We start from the raw sequence: 20923 nt of genomic DNA, 5'->3' as shown, positions 1-20923 counted from the left end.
AGGCTTTAGAAGCTGCTTTGATATTTTTACTGTTACAAGTATGTCAGTAGAGACAATTTTTGCTAACTAAAACCATGAAGTGCGTAAGTATATCTTTATGTAAAGACGAGGGGGGCTTAACTAATTTGCTAGCAAAGTATGTAAATTTCTTCCAAACATTTTGAAAAAAATACGGAATTATGTAACATAAATAGCAAGCCTGTATTTCTTGCTACTGTTTTGTTCTCATCTTTACTATTATATTTATCATATTTGTTGATTTCTCTTGAAGCAAGAGAAGTGTGAATTCTGTGCTTTTAAGAGTCATCAGGCTTCTAAAGAAGGAATATAAGGGTAGCCTTTATGGGAAGGAGAAATCACCAGTAATACATTTTTGTTTGATTTTACAAAGTTATGAATTTGCTTGATATTTCTGAGCTTTTTCAGCTTTCTAAAACGGCTTTCACAAAATGGATGTCTATGAATTGCTTGAGTCTGGCATTGCATGTGGTGCGAAGGGTTGTTTTTCTTTTTTGCGTCTTATTTTTTATAGGTTTTCTGCCATGACAACATGCAACTTGCTGCTTTTTTGATGGTATAATTTTACTAGCTGCTGTGGGAAATAAATTTCTCTCTCATTTCCAAGAGAAAATACTTAAGTAAGAAGCAGTAAACTTGAAATGAAAAATCTGGGTATTTATTGAAAAACATGTATAACAGCACTCTATAGGTGTAATTTAAATATTGTCACTATTCAGAATACTTGGTAGGAATTTTGAATTCTAGTGTAAAATATATAATTTAATATGAGATATTTTTATTTCCCTGAATCTTAAATGATCTTAGTCAACTAACTGATTTTATACTAATAATTACTTCCACACATTAGCCATCTGATGTATTTTTATTTTATAAAAAGTTGGGCTTTTATGCAACACAATGGCATTTTCTTTATTCCTTTGTAGAATTTTCTGATAAAACATTATCTGTATTACTCTTAAAATGTTGGCTTTGATCAGTTTTTAGAAACTGTTGAAGAAAAGACATACAGCACCATGCGGATGGGACCTGAAATGGATCTTGAAAACTACCAAACTGCTTTAGAGGAAGTACTCACATGGCTTCTCTCTGCTGAAGATGCATTACAAGCACAGGGAGACATATCCAATGATGTAGAAGTTGTTAAAGAGCAGTTTCACACCCATGAGGTATATGTTTATGCCAATTCTTTAGTAGTCATTTATCTTCTTGTATCCCATAATAAGGTCAAAACCACAAACCAAACATATTTCTAGTTTTATTCCTTTTTCTTCATTTGCTTTTTTGTTTTGTTTTTGTGTTGTGTGTTTGGGGGTTGGTTGTGGTTTTTTTGGTTGGTTGGTTGTTGGTTTTGGTTTTTTTTTTGTTTGTTTGTTTATGGAGTTTTGATTTTGTTTTGTTTTTCCTCTGTGTGTGTAAATTAGATTTGGAGTATTTAAAGGTAGTACTGGAGACTGTGCCTTGGAATCATAGAATCGTTTACGTTGGAAAAGACCTTTAAGATCATCAAGTCCAACTGTAAACCTAACGCTGCCGATTCCACTGCTAAACCATGTCACTAAGCACCACATTTACATGTATTTTAAATGACTCCAGGAATGGTGACTCCACCACTTCCCTGGGCTGCCTTTTCCAATGCTTGGCATTCCTTTCAGTGAAAACCTTTTTCCTGATACCCATTCTAAACCTTCCCTGGTGCAACTTTAGGATGTTTACTCTCATCCTGTCGCTTGTTACTACATGATACCCACCTCACTATAACCTTTTTTCAGGTACTTGTAGAAAGTCATAAGGTCACCCCTCAGCCTCCTCTTCTCCAAACTAAAGAACTTTATTATCTATGCAGAATGTGAAAATGTTTATTTCTGTTTTGTTCTGTGAGGTTTGAGGAGGGGATGAAAAAATAAAAAGCAAAATTAAAAATCATGTTTGTGAAGTGGTGGCTATTTCTCCAAAGTCTGTTCTTTCCTTCCAAAGAAGCAAACTTAAAACTGGATTTTATGGGTTTTTTTTTATTGTCAGGGTTTTATGATGGAGTTAACAGCCCACCAAGGACGTGTTGGCAATGTTTTGCAAGTTGGAAGTCAACTTTTAACAATTGGAAAACTTTCAGATGATGAAGAGAATGAAATCCAGGAACAAATGAATCTACTTAATTCTCGATGGGAAAGTCTTAGGGTAGCAAGTATGGAAAAACAAAGCAAGTAAGTAATATGTTGGGTAAAATAATATATATGGAGTTTGGAACAATACTGAACTTGATTAACAGTTGGGATTTCCTTTCACTTCACTGTGAACCAAATTCAATCTCAGATCTTTTTTTATCCTGAAGTTTTCTGTGTAGTGACTTTGAAGCTTGCATGTTTTTTCGAGACTGGAAGCCACACAAATCGGCAATTAATAATGACTCTAGTAATACTTTAACCCAAACTCATATAACTTACCTCACCTATTTTGATTATTTCAACAAATAACACACAATATTTAGCTACAAAAGAAAGAATCTTTACTGAGATACAAAAGTAAAAGGAAAGCAAATCTTAAAGACCTGTAAAACTTGAGCTCATGAAAATAATAAGTGGGAGCTTAGCTTTCCAGGAAATATTGTGGTGATTTTCTCTGAGAACAAGTTACAACTTTCAAAATAGGGCAAGTCGTATAGCTTAAAGTAGAAATACAAGTAAAAGTAGAAAAGTAACAATTAGTCATTTTAGTCTTTGAAGCTTTTTTTTATGATTTCTATGTCTTACTTTAAAATTTGAATTTACATAATGCCATCTAGTATAAGGAACTCCATAAAGGTAAAAGCTTCTGATTGTGCTACAGTGGAGTAATTTGTTTTGAAGGATACAAAGTGGTTAAACCAGGGAAGTTAGTGCAGCTGGGCTTTTTGTAAGTTACATTCCTTATCTTAGTAAATTGTCAGTTACTTACCTGATATTTCACATTTCTGTTTTTCTGTCCCTCTTTTTTCATTTCTACCTTTAATTCCTGTCTGAGATACACATACACACACATATATATACATACACACACACGTACATACATATACACTCCCTTTCAAATTCCCTTTGCTTTTGTTTTCTCTGTGCTGCAAAGTGTTCTACCTTTTGTTGCATATTCTATTGCCATGTCATGAGGAATATTGTGCACGTGCTGGCCTGTCTGTAAAGGAGTTTGCTGACCATTGTATCAAGTTGAAAGTTTTAAATTAATTGAATTTCTCTATGAACATCTTTATAGCCAAGCAGTAATAATTCCTGAAAAATACAGCTGTTCTCTACAATAAAACCAAATTAATGCATTGGGAAACAACCTGAATCTGAGATCCTTGGTGGCTTTTTGGGGACTTTGAATTAGGTAGACTTCAATAAAATCTTTCTACTGAAGTCTTAATTTTTCTCACAGAAAATTCCAATGAAAATGCACTGAGAAACTCTTCTGTCTGTTCCTTCAGTATAGCTGGAGAGTGAGCGAAGTCCTTTTGTGTACGTGATTTTAATAAAAGCTGAATTTCTCTAGTAGTCTGACCATGGTCTAGCCCAGCATCTTGACAGTAACATAACAAGAAAAAAGAATGATCTCCTGAACCAGCATCTCCCCATCTCCCTTTGCCATTCATGGAGAACAAATATTGGGCTGCATAGGCTTGTTGCTCTGGTGACCAAATACTGGGCTAATATTCTGAACTAATACTGCATGTCTTATGTTATAAAGTTCTCCATAGAACTTTTCTGTTCTCAGATTGCTTTCAGCTGAGGTAAGTTCCTGAGATGGAAGCAGTTTTGCATATTTAGTAATCTTTTCTTTCCTTCTATTTATTTATTCAGTATCATCTTGGAGCTGTTAGCATCTATGGTATCCTTTGGCACTGAATTCTGTAGGCCTCTTACCTATTATGAGGAGCAGCTTATTTTAATTTCTCACTGGTAGCTGAAGTGATTCCTTCTAGTTACTCTTTTGAAAGTGAGGGTCAATAGTATGTATGTTTCCTTGCTCTCTCCATAAATATTCAGTTATTCAGTTATTTGTCTTGGTCTTCCAAGAGGCTTTTTTCCAGTTCTACCTTATCTTTTTTTTAAGGGGACCAGAATTGCCTTCAGTATTGAAGGGTAAACCATGATTTTCAGCAATATGAATAACAGCTCCTTTTGTTTGTTTGGGTGGGATTTTTTTATTGCTGTTGGGTTTTTGGTTTGGTGGTACTTTGTGGGTTTTTTTTCCCATATGTTCTTAGTAATTCCAAACATTTCTTTTATTTTTAGCTTGATACTGAGTGTTGAGATATTTTCTTTATCTTTCTTTGACAGTCTATAAAATTGTTGATGGTTTCAGATATTTCAACCTAACTTCCTCCACCTTTATTATTTTATTGGAGAGAATACTATAATACATTATTGCAGGTGTTTTTATTTGCCATACTCATTTTCATTTAAATCAACAACATGCAAATAGCAACCTCACTTCTATGAGTGGTCCTGTGTCTACTTTGTCCTTTGATGCCACTTATTAAACTTCTGTCCTCGATGCAGCTATAGTTCATTTCCTCAGGAACTGAATTGTCCAGTATCTTCTAAATTATGTCATATATGGTTAATATGAAATCAGTAAAAGAAATTAAGTGTCAAGGGCTTCACAGAGAATGTTGTGTTACTATTTAATTTCTAAAAAAAAAATCTGTGATAAATTCAGTTAACTTTTTGGGCTAGGGCAAGAGAAAATGTCTCAATAGTTATATATGGCTAATTTTGACCTATTGAGCAACAACCCCATCTGAAGGATTATGAACAACTTTCATATCACAATGTACTATATTTCTGGGTTATTGTACACAATTTAAACTCTTGGGAATCTATCTTCTATTTCAGTTTAAAGCATAATCTTCCCAGTTTATTGCTGTAATCTAGTTTTTAAGGCAACAGTGATATGTTTACTCAGAGATGGATTTTGTGAAGATGCGAACATCTATCCTCTTTTGTAATGGTAATAAGAAGTGTAGCAAAAAGTAGAACACTTTGCAGCACAGAGAAAACAAAAGCAAGCAATCAACAAAGAGAGGAGAAAGGGATAATGATAAGGGGTACTGTAAAAGTGAAAGGGCGATAGGAAAAGTGATTTAAGCGGTTGGAATATCAGCGCAGAGGAAACAAAAACAAGCAATCAACGAAGAGAGGAGAAAGATACAATGATAAAGGGATACTGTAAAAGTGAAAGGGTGATATGAAAAGTGATTTAGAGGGTCAAAATACCACAGTAAGTTTGGAACACAGCAATGCCTTTGTGTAAAAGCAGCCCAAATTGGATTTCCCATGTATTCACTATGTATTGACTCTTCTGGAAAGCAATGCATTATCATGCTGAACGAAAACAACCTGATTTTTCTTTTCTTACTCCTGCCCTTCCCTAAATAGGATGCTCTATAATAAAGTGTCTCAGAGTGATAAATGTACCACCAGAGAGAAAACTTAATACAGTTTACCGCTTTATGGAGAATTCCACAACTATTAAAGCACACTGAATTCAGTGATAAATCATTCTGTATTTAAAATTTATAAGTGCCATACCATAAACAAAGATTATTATAATCTTCTGAGGTATATAAATAAGTACTAAAACCTCTATCAGATGTTTATAGGAGTAATTTGAAAACCAGAGCGTACCTGGAGAATGGGAAGAAACATTCTTTTGTTTAAGAATCAACTGTGATTAAATTGTTTCTGCAATACTTTCATTTTCAAGTTTATGCTCCTTGCTTCAGAATAACATAAATGTTCTGTATATAAGTATTTTATTATATCTTAGTTTTCTAAAATCAGATTGTCTTTACTTTATAAGGTTTTCTTCCCCATTTATTTCATTTATTGCTAAAAAGATATCTCTAGGTTGAAGCATTGTATTTAGTATTTATAACTTGGTTTAGAAGATCAAGAAAGGTAATAAAAGACACACTGGAAAATTAGGAAAGACTGGCTTAGATCTGAGATAGGTAATCCTTTGTGAGCCATGGGTTATGGTAAAGCAGGGTATCAGCTTCCTGTATTCCATTCATGAAGAGAAAGATTAGAGTGGAAAAGACACTACATGTATCTTCTGGTCATTTTGGTCAATAATTAACACATTATTTCCAGTAGAAAAAAATGAAATCATGGATCATGAAGATCCATGACACATTTCTTGCCACTAGCACTCCTATTTCAAGAGACTCTGGTTTGGCTCATCTTCCTATGGTTGCTACTAAGACTTGATTGTTTCTGTTTCAGAAGTCCCCAGTAATTTTTTAAATCTATTCAGATGCAAGTGATGATCCTGAGATAAATTATAGTGTTCTTGGGTGCCCTAAGGAAAAAAAAGTACAAACAGCTCTTTCTTTCTTTCTTTCTTTTTTTTCTTTTTTTTTTTCTTTTCTTTTTTTTCTGGTAACAGCTACATTTTTATTACTAAAATACCCAAGTTGTGGGAATTTTTCTCTTTATACCCCTGTTTTAAAACTATCTCATTCAATCTTTTGTTGTCTGTTACTTTTGGGGTACTTGGAGTTTATGCATTTGTGTTACCTAGTTAAAATCCTGTTTCGTAACGAAAAAAAATAAATCCTTACTTAACACAGATTTAAGAATAGTAAATTCATAATTTATATACACATGATAAAGTTTATTTTGAGAAAGTCTTTTATCTAGTATCCTGTTCTTTTTAAAGCAAAGGTCATTTCACAGGTACAAAGACAATGCCAGAGTGGTGGATGTTCAGTTAGATTTAGTTCTGGAATTCTGTTAGTTAATCAGGTCCTAGAATATGCCATTCTAGGGGTTCTTCCCATGCACATGACTTTGCTTTTGTCTTTGTTGAATATTGCAAAGTTCCTCCTGGTCTGTCCCTCCAGCCTTTCTAGGTCCTTCTAAATGGCAGCTCTGCCCTAGAGTGTAAAATGTGCCAGTATATGCAGAGGATTCAGAGTATTTTGCATTCCTAAATATATAGATGATCCAAGGATTGCTTACAAACTGAGTAATAGTATCTAAGCATGGAATATGAGTTAGCGGAGATACCTTCAACAAAAGCATGAAATAACACTGGAAACAGCAATTGTATACAGTACTAATTTTTAAGTGTATATAAATACGAACTAATAATTGTATAAATATTTAATCAGAGACCAAATGTTTGGCTCATTTTGAGAGGATTCAAAACTGGAAGGAATACTTCTTTGTTTTGTTTTTTTTTAAAAAAGATAGAAAATAAATAACAACCAGTGACAGAAATTGGCATCTGGGTTGGGGAAATCCCAAATACAAATACAGGCTGGGCAGAAGTTGCATTGAGAGCAGCCCTGAGGAGCAGGACTTGGGGATGTTGGTTGATGAAAAGCTCAACAGGAGCCGGAGGTGTGTGCTTGTAGCCCAGAAAGCCAACTATATCGTGGGCGGCACCAAAAGGAGCGTGGCCAGTGGGGCGGGGTAGGTGGTTCTGCCCCTCTACTGTGCTCTTGTGAGACCCCACCTGCAATACTGCGTTCAGCTCTGGGGTCCCCAACAGAAGGACGTGGACCTGATTGAGTGAGTCCATGGCATCATAGAACGAATCATATAATGATTACGGTTGGGAAGGATTTTAAGATCACCTTGTTCCAACTTGCCATGGGCAAGGACATCTCACACTAGACCATGTCGCCCAAAGCTCTGTCCAACCTGGCCTTGAACACTGCCAGGGATGGAGCATTTATCACTTCTTTGGACAGCCTGTTCCAATGCCTCACCCACCATGGGAAGTCCATGAAGATAACCACAAGGCTGGAACACCTCTCCTATGAAGACAGGCTAAGAGAGTTGGGCTTATTCAGCTTGGAGAAAAGAAAGCTGAGGGAAGACTTCATGACAGTCTTCCAGTACCTCGTGGGAGCCTAAAAGAAATACAGAGGAACTCTTTACAAGGACATGTAGTGACAGGATGAGGGGGATTGGCTTTAAACTGAAAGAAGGTAGATTTAGATTAAATATGAGGAGAATATTATTCACTCTGAGAGTGGTGAGACACTCCAAAAGGTTGCCTCAAGAAGTTGTTTCATCCCTGGCAGTGTTCAAGGCCAGGGTGGATAGGGCTTTCACCGACCAGGGTGTCCCTGCCCATGGCAGGGGAGTTGGAACTTGATGATCTTTAAGGTCCCTTCCCTACCCATTTTATGATTCTGTGAAATGTCAATGCCAAAAATCGGGCAATTCTGGGTGCTGTTGCTCACAGAAAGATATTTACAATAGCTTTCTAATTTGGGCTATATTTTCAAGAAGCCAGCAAGATGCCAACTAATAAACGAGTGCAATTAGAGTAGGAAGTTGACATCTTTCTTACACAGCAGTTTTCTCCAGTCTGAAAGTTAAACTCAGGTTTTCAAATCTCCAGGTTGACTTCCAAAAGTAGTTAACTAACTTTTTGCTGCAAGAGTTCTTCTAGAGATGTAAGTAATGCACTAAAATGTACAATGGTTTCACCAAGCTCAGTGTGACTGAGGATGGTGACTTTGCTGTGTCAAATCTAAGTAAAGGTAAAAATTGTGTTATATGAAAGAGGGGTAATACAAATAACTGCTTGTAGTTCTACTGCTTAACAATAGTTTGCACTTTATTTTGGAAACACTTCTGATAAGAAGAAGATTTTGTTTAGGAAAGTTTTGAGAATTTCCAAAGATGGCAAGTGTAAGTGAAGGATTTTTAATGGATTTCTGGGCAGATCATTTTGGAGCTATCTAAATAGTTTGTTTAGGCAAAACTTGAGGTATTTCTTGTTTAATGCCAGAAAAGCATTCTCCATTTAATAACTGAAAAATCGTCAGTCCCTTCTGTTTAATATCCTGAATTTCAGGAAGTCTGGTCAGTACAGCTTTCTGAGCACTTTTCAAAGTACTTGTGGTAAACAATACAAGTTTTAAGAAGCCAAATAGTAGAAACAGCTGTAATGGAAATGCAACTGGAGGCTAAAACTTTAACAGACAGTATATGATATGCAATACTCAGGTCCTAAAAATAAAAGTTTCAAAACATTTTGCCTAATTTAAAATAAGTTTCATCTAGTTACCTATTTGAAAGTATATCTTTTAAAATCCTGGTTTGTGATGTAGCTTCATGAAAATCAGTTAAAAGTATAAAGAACAGATATTTCCACCTGTTGTTTTCTTTCATATATAAATTGAAAAGAGTATTTCTCTGTTTTCCAGTTTACATAAAATTCTAATGGATCTTCAGAATCAGCAGCTAGCGCAGTTAGCTGACTGGTTGACTAAAACAGAAGAGAGGACTAAGAAAATCGATTTGGAGCCCTTAGGTCCAGATCTAGAAGACCTAAAACGTCAAGTAGAAGAACATAAGGTATGGTATGGTATGGTATGCTGCCAAAAGCATAAACATGAAATTGGGTGTTTGACATTTTTAAAGTTCTACTTCTGCCACTAGAGCATAGAAAATTAATATGGAGTCTTGGTTTAATATTGACTTTTTTCATGCAATTAACAAGGTATTGTAGAGTTATTTTATCACAACCTTGACTTTTATCCTTATATGAAAAAATACATTTCTTTTTAAATATAAACAATACACTGGAATGTGTGAGACAACTGTAACATCCTTTCATTACACAGTACAGTAAGAATATATCAGGTTTTTTAATACCAGAGTTTTATTCTTTTTGCATGTTGCATGTTTGTTAGTTGCATGCTGTAGTAGCAGTGATGCAGTAGTTATAATTAGACTGCATGATCTTGTTAGGACTCACGTGACCCTGAACATTTAACTGTACAGCACTGTAAAATAAATTCCAGTTTCTAACCGTAGAAAATGTTTTAATAATATATTTAATTAATGAAAACTAAAAAACTAATAAATGAAGTATAAGAGAGAATTTGGCCATACTTCTTCTATATTCCATGAAGGCAATTCTTTAATTGAAATAATTAAAAATTAAAATGAGAGAGATTGTGTCATTTATGTAACAGCTTTGCTTCATTTACTGGATTAAATTGTCTAGCTTCATATTAATTTTTTTAATATCTTTATATATGTATCCATATATCTTTATATATGTATCCATGACACGTGGTGATAATGATATAGAGGCACAGAACAGTATAGAACAGAGATGATGTGTGTGGTAATGGAAATCTACTGTTAATGTTTCTACATCAGTGGTTCAAATCAGTTCAGTTCCATAGTATATTGATAGATCTCAAATTTTGATGCTTGACAGCCTGTGTCAGTGCTACTCCAGGTTTTAGGGGGCAGATCATTCTGAAAAACAGTTTGAACTGAAACCAGCTGCAAAAGACTGCATGATCCACTTCTGGGTGAAAGATGATTTTTCTGCTTTCTGATTAAGGAGTGCTACTGAAGAATTCAAATTCACTGCCTACTGCTGCTATTTGTGCTATCTGTGCTTGCCTTGTGAGGGGACAGTGCATTTCAGTATGCAGCTTTTGTAGCTAAACATTTATTCTGATGTTAAATTTTCTTTTTTTAAGAAAGGTAGTGCATAATTATGGAATGGTAATTAGAGAAGAAAACAGGAAAGATTTTGAATACATGTGTGCTAAGACTTTAATAACTTTATTCCTATTTCTATGCATTTTGTATTTGAATAGCAATTTAAAATGTAATAGCTGTATTTATGCAATCTCTTTATGTTGTTTTTTTCTAATATTGGCAAAAATGGGTACTTAGCTTGTATTTTAATATTCAGTGAAGACATGCAGAAATCCCTCTCTCCCAAATACTAGTTCTTCATTCTTAATGTGATGGATTAGTCAACATTATTTATTTATGTGTATTACTTATCAAATCCATTTTCTGTACAAAACACAATTTAGTTAATAAGGTGGAAAGAAAATGTTTTGGGTTTAACTTCAATTAAAATTCTATGCATGTATACTTTGTTTCATTCATAAGTCAAAGAACAAGTTGTTTTCATTCAGTTGTTTCCTGGTTTCTGTTTGAAGTGAAACAAGGGTTCTGAGTGTGTTTCCTAATCTTCAGTCATGTCCTGAGTTTCATCCTATTTGATTAAATTATGTAGGAGTGCCAAGCCGAAGATAGTAAGCAGTCGTTAAGTGACAAACTATACCATTTTTAATATTTCATATTAAAAAAAAAAAGTTCAAATGAAGTACAAAAATCTAATCCACTGGCTATTTAAAATTTGCATGCTCTTGGTATGTTGATGTGTATCCATATATACCAATATCTGTAATTCAACTCCATCAACTAAACAAATGCTTTCTCAAGCCAAATTTTCTGTCTGAAATATAGTATCAAGGGTTAGGACTTGTGAATGAGTTAATAGTAAGCTATTTTTGTGAAAAGAATAGGAATCTGCCCAATATGCCGGTTAGCGTATGTGCGCTAAGGCATCAAAATAAGATTAAATTACTTAATACTGACAGCAACATGATTTTAAAGTTCCCATAGTTGGTTAGTTATGCAAGTTAATCAGTCAGTAGGACTCCAAAGACATAGCATTTTCTTAATTTGGAACACATTTTCTAACACATCTGCTTTAACTATAGGCATTTCAAGAAGATTTGGAGCAGGAACAAGTCAAGGTGAATTCTCTAACCCATATGGTGGTGGTGGTGGATGAAAACAGCGGAGACAGAGCTACTGCTGCACTGGAAGAACAGCTTCAGGTAATGACTGAACTTCTGTCTCAGAGAAAAAGCTGTCAAGGACATTAGGTGTTAATAAGTTTGAAGAACTGCTAGTAGCACTGGGTGTATCTCAGAAGGTGTTTCTGAGGGTTATCTTAAATATTTCTGTAGGACATGACTTTTGCATAGATGGATGCATTAATGTATGTTGAAGGAAAAATCAAATATCTGAGAGCAACTTAATTTTGTTTTTTGTTTCCTTCAGTATCTGCCTCTTTTATCTATCCAAAGACAAGTGTTTGTCTTTGATTTCTTAACTCTATTTCATTACTCCTGAAGAAGTAACATGATTCTGTGTTATAGTTAAGGATAAGGATATTCCATGTAAGAATCTACAGGATTCAACAGAGTGTGAGTTATTTGGAACAGAGTATTCTTTTGATGGGAAACCTGATACACGTGGTATATTTTGGTGTTACAGTAATATGAAGTGTCATTATCCAGTGTCAAGTTCCTAAAGACACATTCCTTTTAAATAACGTGCATAAGCGTGTCTTTTTATAGAAATGATGGTCCCACAAAGTTGAAATTGGAATTTTAAAAAACAAGGAAAACCAAATAGTAAATGTCTACAGGATCATATTTTTGTAGACAAGTAATGGTTATCAAGAAATATTAAGAGCATACTGTTTTTTCTAAAGCTCTTTTTTAGGAAAGTCATAATTTCTTTCCCGTTAGTTTCTCATGGAAAGGTTTCCTTGGAAATGAAGAGAATTAACTCAGTCTGTCCTTAGTCTCTTCTGTTTCAGTGTATATCATCTTCACTGTACATGTTTTTTGCAATAGTTTATCATTTAGAATTCTTATGACTAGGCTTTCCAGAGTACTAGAAGTTAGCAGCAGCATCCTTGCAATCAAAATGTGTTCTAAATTGCATTTTGACCCAAAGACTAAACAATCAACATAAAAACACCTTCTATATATTCTGGTTTATAGATAAAATTATTTGAATGTCCTTGAAAGAATAACACATTAGAAATACATTTGTGATAAAGCTAGCAGCAAAGATGTTATAAAAATTGCTAAATATTAGCTTTTATTATATGAAAGTTAGCATTTCACTCACATCTTTAAGAACTTGCTTTTATTGCATTTCTTATATTTCAATGCTTTTGCTGTAACTTCTGAATAGAGGTAAGTGAATAATCAGTGTTGAGACATATTGAAGGATACCCCTGCGTTGGTGGTCGGATCTCTGGGGTCACTGCTGAAGTATGACAGTATTAGAACCAAGCTTTCTTCTATATATCTGTTTCAGAAGGAAAAAGCTACTTTCATTTTACTTCATTACCCAAGTAAACAAAAAGTTTTCTGGTTTTTGAATCATTAAAGACCAAGGTTTATCTAAAGAAGCTTTCAATACATTCAGCTGGAAGCACAGACAAGATCTGTGTGCTGTCTTGAATCTTGCTAATTTGAGTACTGATACCAGTAAATCAATAATTACTTTGGAATTCAGAGTAGGCAGTAAATGTTTGACTAAGATGCTGAGCACTGGCACTTTAAAAGTAAGGCTCAGTTTTCTTTGCTGCAGCTTCTTAGTCACTCAGGGAGCATGGCAGAACTGTAGTGTACCTGCTCAGTCCAGACTTAACCTTGTTGGAAGACTGCTAGAAGCATCCCAACTCTCTTAGCCTGTCTTCATAGGAGAGGTGCTCCATGCCCCTGATCATCTTCGTGGCCCTCCTCTGTACTAATTCTAACAGCTCCATGTCTTTCTTATGTTGGGGATCCCAGAACTGAACACAGTACTGGAGGTGGGGTCTCACCTCCCCTCATAGAGGGGCAGAATCACCTTCCTTGACTGCTGGTCACACTCCTTTTGATGCAGCCCAGGAGACAGTTGGCTTTCTGGGTTACAGGCATACACCTCCAGCTCATGTTGAACTTTTTGAAAGCCAACGCCCCCAACTCCTACTCTTCAGGGCTGCTCTCAATTCAGCCTCTGCCCAGCCTGTATTTATTACTGGGATTGCCCTGCCTGAGGTGCAAGACTCTGTACTTGGCCTTGTCGAAATTCACGAGGTTTGCACTGGCCCACCTCTCAAGCATGTCCAGGTCGCTCTGGATGACATCCCTTCCCTCCAGTGGACAGCAGCATACAGCTTGGTGTTGTCAGCAGACTTGTTGAGGGTGCACCCAATCCCACTGGCCATGTTGCTGCCAAAGATGTTAAACAGTGCCAGTCCCAATACCAACTCATCACTGACCTCCCCTTGGACATTCCTATATTTATGCCCAGAACAACTAAGTTACTGTAACCCACCTACTATTCTAGCAAAATGTTACATCTCCCTTTTTTTTTTCGGTGTACAGAAAGATAGTTTGGATTTTATTTTGTTTTCAATTCATGTCTGTTATGGTTTAAGCCCAGAGGGTAACTCAGAACCTTGCAGCCACTCGCTAATTTCCCCCCTTCTTTCTCCACCTGCTCCTGGAGGGATGGGAAGAAGAATTGAAAGAATGTAACTCCCACAGGTTGAGATAAGAACAGTTTAGTAACTGTTAACACAAAACACAAAACCACTATTGCTACCATCAATAATAATAATGATAAGGGAAATAACAAGGGAAGAGACTACAGCCACTCATCACCCTGCTGATACCCAGCCCGACCGGAGCAGCAATCTGGTCCTTCCAGGTTTTCAGGTAACTCCCCCCAGTTTATCTACTGGGCATGATGTGCTGTGGCATGCAATACCCCTTTGGCTAGTTTGGGTCAGGTGTCCTGTCTCTGCTTCCTCACGGCTTCTTGTGCCCTCCTCGTGAGACTCAGAAAGTCCTTGGTCAGAGTAAACATTACTTAGCAAAAACTAAAAACATTGGTGTTATCAGTGTTGTTCCCAGGCTGAAAGTCAAAACCACAGCACTGCACCAGCTACTAAGAAGAAGAAAAATGACTGCTATAGCTGAACCCAGGACAATGTCACTTGCAAACTGAATATAAGCATGGAAGATACAATGTTTTGACAGGCACAAACACTGAAGCATTTGACAAAAAGCACAATGAAGCCAAGTTCTAAACTTGATTATGTATCTGCCGGTCTGACACTAAAAATAGAGCCAAATAAGAGCATGCACCATCAGACAGAACTGCTTAATAAAACTGCCTGAGTGAGATATCAGTCAGGATCAGATCTAGAAGAAAGAGAACAGTTACAGTTATGTAATAATCAAGACTACATTTTCCAAGTGAGTTCAGTTATTCCTTTCTTTTTCAATATCTTTTTGAGATGGTGATTCCTGAAATATTTTAATATATCTCAATATATGTGTATAATGCATATATTTATGCATTAATACATATTAAACAAATTTAAAAGCCATAAAGAAGTCATTCACAGATTTCAAGTCTCAACAGGATGACAAGAATCTACACTGGCTTCAAATGAATGTTATAGAAACTCTTAAGATTTATTGCATATGCCAAAAAAAAAAAAATAAAAATGGTGAGTTAATGGCAAAAAACATAGAAACCAAAAGTGTCCCCTGAAACAAATTATCCATAGAAAACCTTTCTAGGAAAAATAAAAGTAAACACAATTACAGTACTTCTCTTACAAACAGATATTGTGCTAAGGTATTCTGAGAGATTACAGCTAGCATTGGTGAGTGTAAGTATTAAAACTAACTTTACATAACATTAGCTACTTCACATCAGTGTCGTGAAGCTCTATCTGTTTATGTTGCTGCTGAGAACTTACTATTTAGACTTACAACTCCTAAACCCCTAGTAGACTCAATCCAGATAGTTACCAAAAGGCAGCTGCTGAGTGACTCTCAAATCTATATATAGTGCTTCAAAATCAGAGGGCTACAGAACCTTATCTTCTGCCGTAGTCTGACTAATTTCTCAGGGAAAATGTGGGAAATTATCTTGAGCCCAGACAAATAGCTGGATGACATACAGAACCTATTAATGCAGGGATATTTTCTCTAATTATATCTAGCAGACAACAGGTCCCTTAAGTACTCCTGCAGGCTAGCTTAAATTAGAGCCCTCCCAGGTTTCAGGGATCAGAGTCTGCTGGAAAGAGATCTGCATTAAATGTATCAGCTGCTCCTGATGGCTTTCTACCCTGCTGAGGGAAGGGAGCTTGAGACTGTAATTTACACTCTTTGTGATATGTTCATATTATTCAGGGTTCTTCCATTTGATTGTAGAAAATGTATGGGTAGTTCTTACAAAAATATGTTCAAAAAGGATTGAGAAATGTTAAAAGGATAGAATAGACTATTTCAGTTGGAAGACACTTAACAAGGATCATCTAGTCCAACTGCCTGACCAATTCAGGGTTGACCAAGTGAAAGCATGTTGTTAAGTACATTGTCCAAATGCCTCTTAAACACTGACAGGCTTTGGGTTATCAACCACCTTTCTAGCAAACCTGTTACAGTGTTGGACCACCCTCCCAGTAAAGAAGTGCTTCTTGATCACAGGATCGTTTATGTTGGGAAAGACTTTTAAGGTCACTGAGTCCAACCATTAACCTTGAACTACCAAGTCCACCACTGAGCCGTGTCCCCAAATGCCACATCCACACCTCTAGGGGCAGTGATGCCAGTGCTTCCCTGGGCAACCTGTTCCAATGCTTGTCAACTATGTCGGTAAAGAAATTTTTCCTAATGTCCAATCTAAATCTCCCCCGGCCATTTGAGGCCATTTCTTCTTGTCCTCTCACTTGTTACGTGGGAGAAGAGACCAACCCCTACTTCACTACAATCTCCTTTCAGGCAGTTGTAGAGAGTGATAAGGTCTCTCTTGAGCCTCCTTTCCTTCAGGTTGAACCACCCCAGTTCCCTCTGCTGTTCCTCATCAGACTTGTGCTTCAAACCCTTCACCAGCTTTACTGACCTTCTGTGGACCTACTCCAGCAACTCAATGTGTCTCTGGTAGTGAGGGACCTAGAAATGAACACAGTATTCCAGGTGTGGCCTTACCACTGCCAAGTACAGGGGCCAGTCACCTCTCTAGTCCTGCTGGCCTCACTATTTCTTATACAAGCTAGGTTGCCACTGACCTTCTTGGCTACCTGGGCACACTATTGGCTCATGTTCAGCTGGCTGTTGACCAGCGCCCCAAGTCCTTTTCTGCTGCACATTTTTGAAGCCACTCTTCCCCAGCGCTGTAGCATTGCATGGGGTGATTGTGACCCAAGTGCTGGATGCTGCACTTTGCCTTGTTGAACCTCATACACCTGGCCTTGGCCCTTCAATCCAACCCATCCAGATCCCTCTGTAGAGCCTTCCTACCCTGCAGCAGATCAACACTCCCCCACAGCTTGGTGTCATTTGCAAACTTACTAAGGGTGCTACATGGGAGAAATTCTATGAATGTGCTAAATACACCTTTTAAAAAAACCCCTGATATTATATATGAACAAAAGTATATTTCAGCTATTCCTCCTTACTTTGAAAAGTGGATAGCCTTATCTTGTTAGAAAAACATCTTTCAATAAAACTATTTTATTAGTTGCAGACTTGAGGCATATTCTTTAACTTTTTGTATATTCACTCCAGTATTCCCAAGAGTAGTGTTGGTTTTACTCAATTTCTTCTGTTCTCATGTTCCCTTACTTAGACCTTTCTGCAGACTAGGAATATTTTATCTTCTATTTCTGATAGTCATAGAGTATTCTTTCAAAGCCCTCTGAAAATAGAAAAAAAAAAAAAAGTTTTTTTTTTTATATGCAGGTTTCTTGGAAAAATCCAGTGAGGGCTGTAAAAAGAGGAATTTTGAGGGAGCAGGAAGGCATTTTAGTTTTCAGTCTGGATTCAGTCAGTTTCTCTGGAGATTGTTTTTTCAGATGTTACGAACAAAACCATTGGTGCAGTCTGAGTTTCTGAGCACCGCACAGACTACTTACAGCATCAGCTACTATTTGATGTGAATAAGGAAATGAAGTTGAGCACCATATGATTTAGTAAATAACTGCTTTACAAATAAAATCCTGACATGGTATTTCTGACTTGAAACTGTGTTTCTTAAACCTATTCGACCAAGCAGTATTTCTTAGTGTCATGGTTGTTATCATCTCTCACGAGAAATAACAGGTTTCAGGCAGGTCACTCTATCAACCGTTTTATCAGTGCAGTTACTTAGTCATTTTACTTACTTTATTAAAATAAAGTGTCTTGTGAAACTTTTAAAGGTAGGGGGTTTGGCTCTTTGAAATCATATGCAGAAAGTAGTATTTTAAATTGACTCTACAGAAGTTTTTCAGTATGCATATCAATGCATTTCTTAGAGCAAATGCACAGCCAGGTATTTGATCTTGTACTCTTGAGTTTTTGGTGTTTTCTGAATGAAAGCAAAAAGTATTTTTCAAGGTGTATTATAGTGATAAAGGCAAGTTGATGAAGATGTTACTGCAGATGTTAAAAGAAAACTATTTCTTTATGAGAATTGTTAAGAAAAATCAGCTGCTTGAATGTGAGGTATTGAAAAATTAATTCAGGTATGAGAATTTTTATAAAATGCTTATCAATAAAAGATTTACTGATTTACTTATAAGCCAACAAAAGCATACAATGTGTCTGAAGTAGCATAAACATGAAAGATACAGAATTGAGTTTGAGGCTTAGACTGTAATTAGAATAACAAATTTAAATATTCAAATACAATATGAAGACACATAGAGAAATTAAGTAACAGAGAAAAGTGACAGTTCATCTATGTGAATGCCTGTTGCTATTGCAGTCATAGATGTCATGGTAAATGATAATTGTATGCCAATTACGAGAACATTCATTATGTGTGATGATGTGATTTATGGGCAATTATGTAAGGCATGTATTCATACAGAACTGTACTCTATTGCAGTTAGTGATAGAAAGGAGCCTTGTTATGTGTAACTTTAATGATCCCAGGAATGAGTTTGTAGCTCAAACCAGGCTGGACTTTGTAGGCATTCCTACTTAAGTATCTAATGTAGTGCTGTATTGTATGGGGTAGTACACCTCTAATTTTTGGTTTACTTCATATTCTAATAGAGAATACTTAGGGTTTTTTTATCTTGAGCAGAGTTTAGAAAATGAAATATTTATACTCTTTAACTAGTATTTGGAAAGTGATTGAAAAGAAAAGAAAAAATCTGATCTGTTTAAATCTTTTTTTTTTTTTTCAGTTTATCTCAGATATATTAACCATCTCATGTAATTAGTTCATTACTAAATAATAATAATTAAGGAATTATTACTGAATTAGTAATCAGTGGTTTGATATTTGTTTTTGTGGATTAGTGTATCTTTCCACCAAGTTTTCCTCTGAATCCATGCACGTACAGATATAATAGATATCTGTTATGTAAGTCCCTTTGCAAGCTGGAGAAGAGTCATAGAATATGAAGTTGGATGGGACCTCCAGGATCATCTGGCCCAACCTTTCTGGGCATAGCATGACCTAGAATAGATGTTCTAGCACCCTATCCAGTTGAATCTTAAAAGCGTCCAGATTGGATATAAAGATGCAAGAGCTTGTGTAACTCATGGTGTTGCATACTATAAGAATGAAGTTCTTTAAGAATGTAGAGTCTATGAAAGTCTGTTAAAGTCTATCCTTTTTTAATGACATGTTTTTCTTGTCAAAGACTCTGTATTTGGCTTATATGAGAATTAAAAATTTCAGGCAGGTGAGAAATACTGCTTAGATGTGCACAGTGTCATTTGTTCTGATTTACACCTGCATTACCAATGGAGAGTCTCTGGTCATTAAAAAGTTTTTCCAAAAACATTAATCTAGATCCAGTGTACCAAAATCTTTGCTGCTTAACTTTGGGATAATTTGTAAATTCTTGAATAAGAACTGTAAGTGTATTTTTTGAATGTAGTACATAATTAGTGTCCATAAGCTTCTGTAAAATGGGCACCCAAACAACCAAATGTGATTCACCTCACTATCTGTGTAAATAGAATTTTAGCAATTAAGAGATTTTTCTTCTCTGGTGGTGGGAAGAAGAAGAATATAGGGAAAATCTACTACTTAGACTTGGACCTTGTTTAAGAACAAGAAGCCACTTATGACTTTGTTGAATCATGTACAGTGTTTCTGAGTATATAACTAATAATAATTATCCTGAATTGTTGGAGTTATTAGGAAAGAGTCTCAGATCAGGGTTCAGATTAGAAGCATCTGTTGATTATCTTTGATCACATTATGGTTCATGGCAAGCAAACACTAGTACTAAACATGATTTTAATGTGAAATCACATTCTTGGATTTGAAAAGTTGCTTGGCTTTTATCTAGATCTAATTAGTAAAGAAGGCAGATATACAATACATAATTCCAAATATATACTGAAACCATGGTCCTAATATTAAGCCTGAAAAAGGCAAACAAAGCAGCTTTTTCAAAACCTACTTTGTAATTATGCAGTAAGTGACTGGGAAGGAATATTCCTCTGTATTAATGTATTTGTGCTCTTTAAGAATTGACATATTTTTAAGTTAGCATTATTATGCTCTTTGATTAAAGATAGTTTTCATTTTTTTCTAAATTGAACCAATATCTAATATTATACAACTAATTGGCATGACAGGAGCCTCTTTAGTCTGCAAGATTTGTTACGGGTTTAATGTTCACTAAATGATAAACTTGGTAGCTGCTAACTTTTTGCTTTGACATAAAATTGATAAAGTGACAAATTCAAATGGCATCCTGAAATTTTACCTCTCATTTCCTAGGCAGTGCAAAATTGAATTATTTGATTCCTGGTAGAAAATACAGTCCGAATATTAATTCCTTGCTTTTAAAATTTACCGTTTGGATGCTACATTTTTTGCTAAAATTAAATCACAATCATATGAAAAATATGTAAAAATACATCATCATAAAATATCTCTAATTAAAGGGAGAATTATCAAGCAAATAAATATGAATTATAAACTTTTTGTCAAAGCATGCATCTGAAGTAAAGGGAAAAAATAAGAATGCAGTAGTATATAATTTGTAGATTTTACAGGGGTTTTTATTTGGGAGCAGCTGAATAATTTGCATATGATGCTCAGGGGTAATTAAATAATTGTAAATTGTTGCAGTAAAAGTTTTATGGCATGTGACACCATCACAGCATTATTAAAGCTCATCTTCTGTCTTAGGCATTTTTTAATAAAGGCTAGTAGGAAGTTAAAATAAAGTAATGCTTGATTTTAACTAAAATAAGGGAGAGGTAACAAGGTAGTGTTTTGCGTAACTCTAAAATTTATGTAGTAGCATACGCTAT

The 20923-nt window shown here is 35.6% G+C and overlaps 1 protein-coding gene across 9 annotated transcripts in view; it reads left to right on the top strand.

Moving 5' to 3' along the window:
* Window positions 1–1001: 1001 nt before the first annotated feature.
* The window catches only part of DMD (dystrophin), a 745980-nt gene continuing 726058 nt past the window's right edge, over window positions 1002–20923 (top strand). For all 9 annotated transcript variants that reach the window (XM_061349397.1, XM_061349396.1, XM_061349395.1 and 6 more), the window contains exons 1-4: window positions 1002–1187; window positions 2041–2222; window positions 9224–9374; window positions 11561–11680. In XM_061349397.1, the coding sequence (XP_061205381.1) occupies window positions 1035–1187; window positions 2041–2222; window positions 9224–9374; window positions 11561–11680 (606 nt within the window). In that variant the 5' untranslated portion in view covers window positions 1002–1034. The remainder of the gene's footprint in view (window positions 1188–2040; window positions 2223–9223; window positions 9375–11560; window positions 11681–20923) is intronic.

This window comes from Neopsephotus bourkii, unplaced genomic scaffold (assembly GCF_033783945.1).
Source record: "Neopsephotus bourkii isolate Nb327-2 ecotype Australia unplaced genomic scaffold, CSIRO-AGI_Nbou_v1 NB_414, whole genome shotgun sequence".
In the NCBI taxonomy this organism is placed as follows: domain Eukaryota; kingdom Metazoa; phylum Chordata; class Aves; order Psittaciformes; family Psittacidae; genus Neopsephotus; species Neopsephotus bourkii.
Note: the sequence above shows the minus strand (reverse complement) of the source record. Positions and strands in the feature narration are given on the sequence as shown.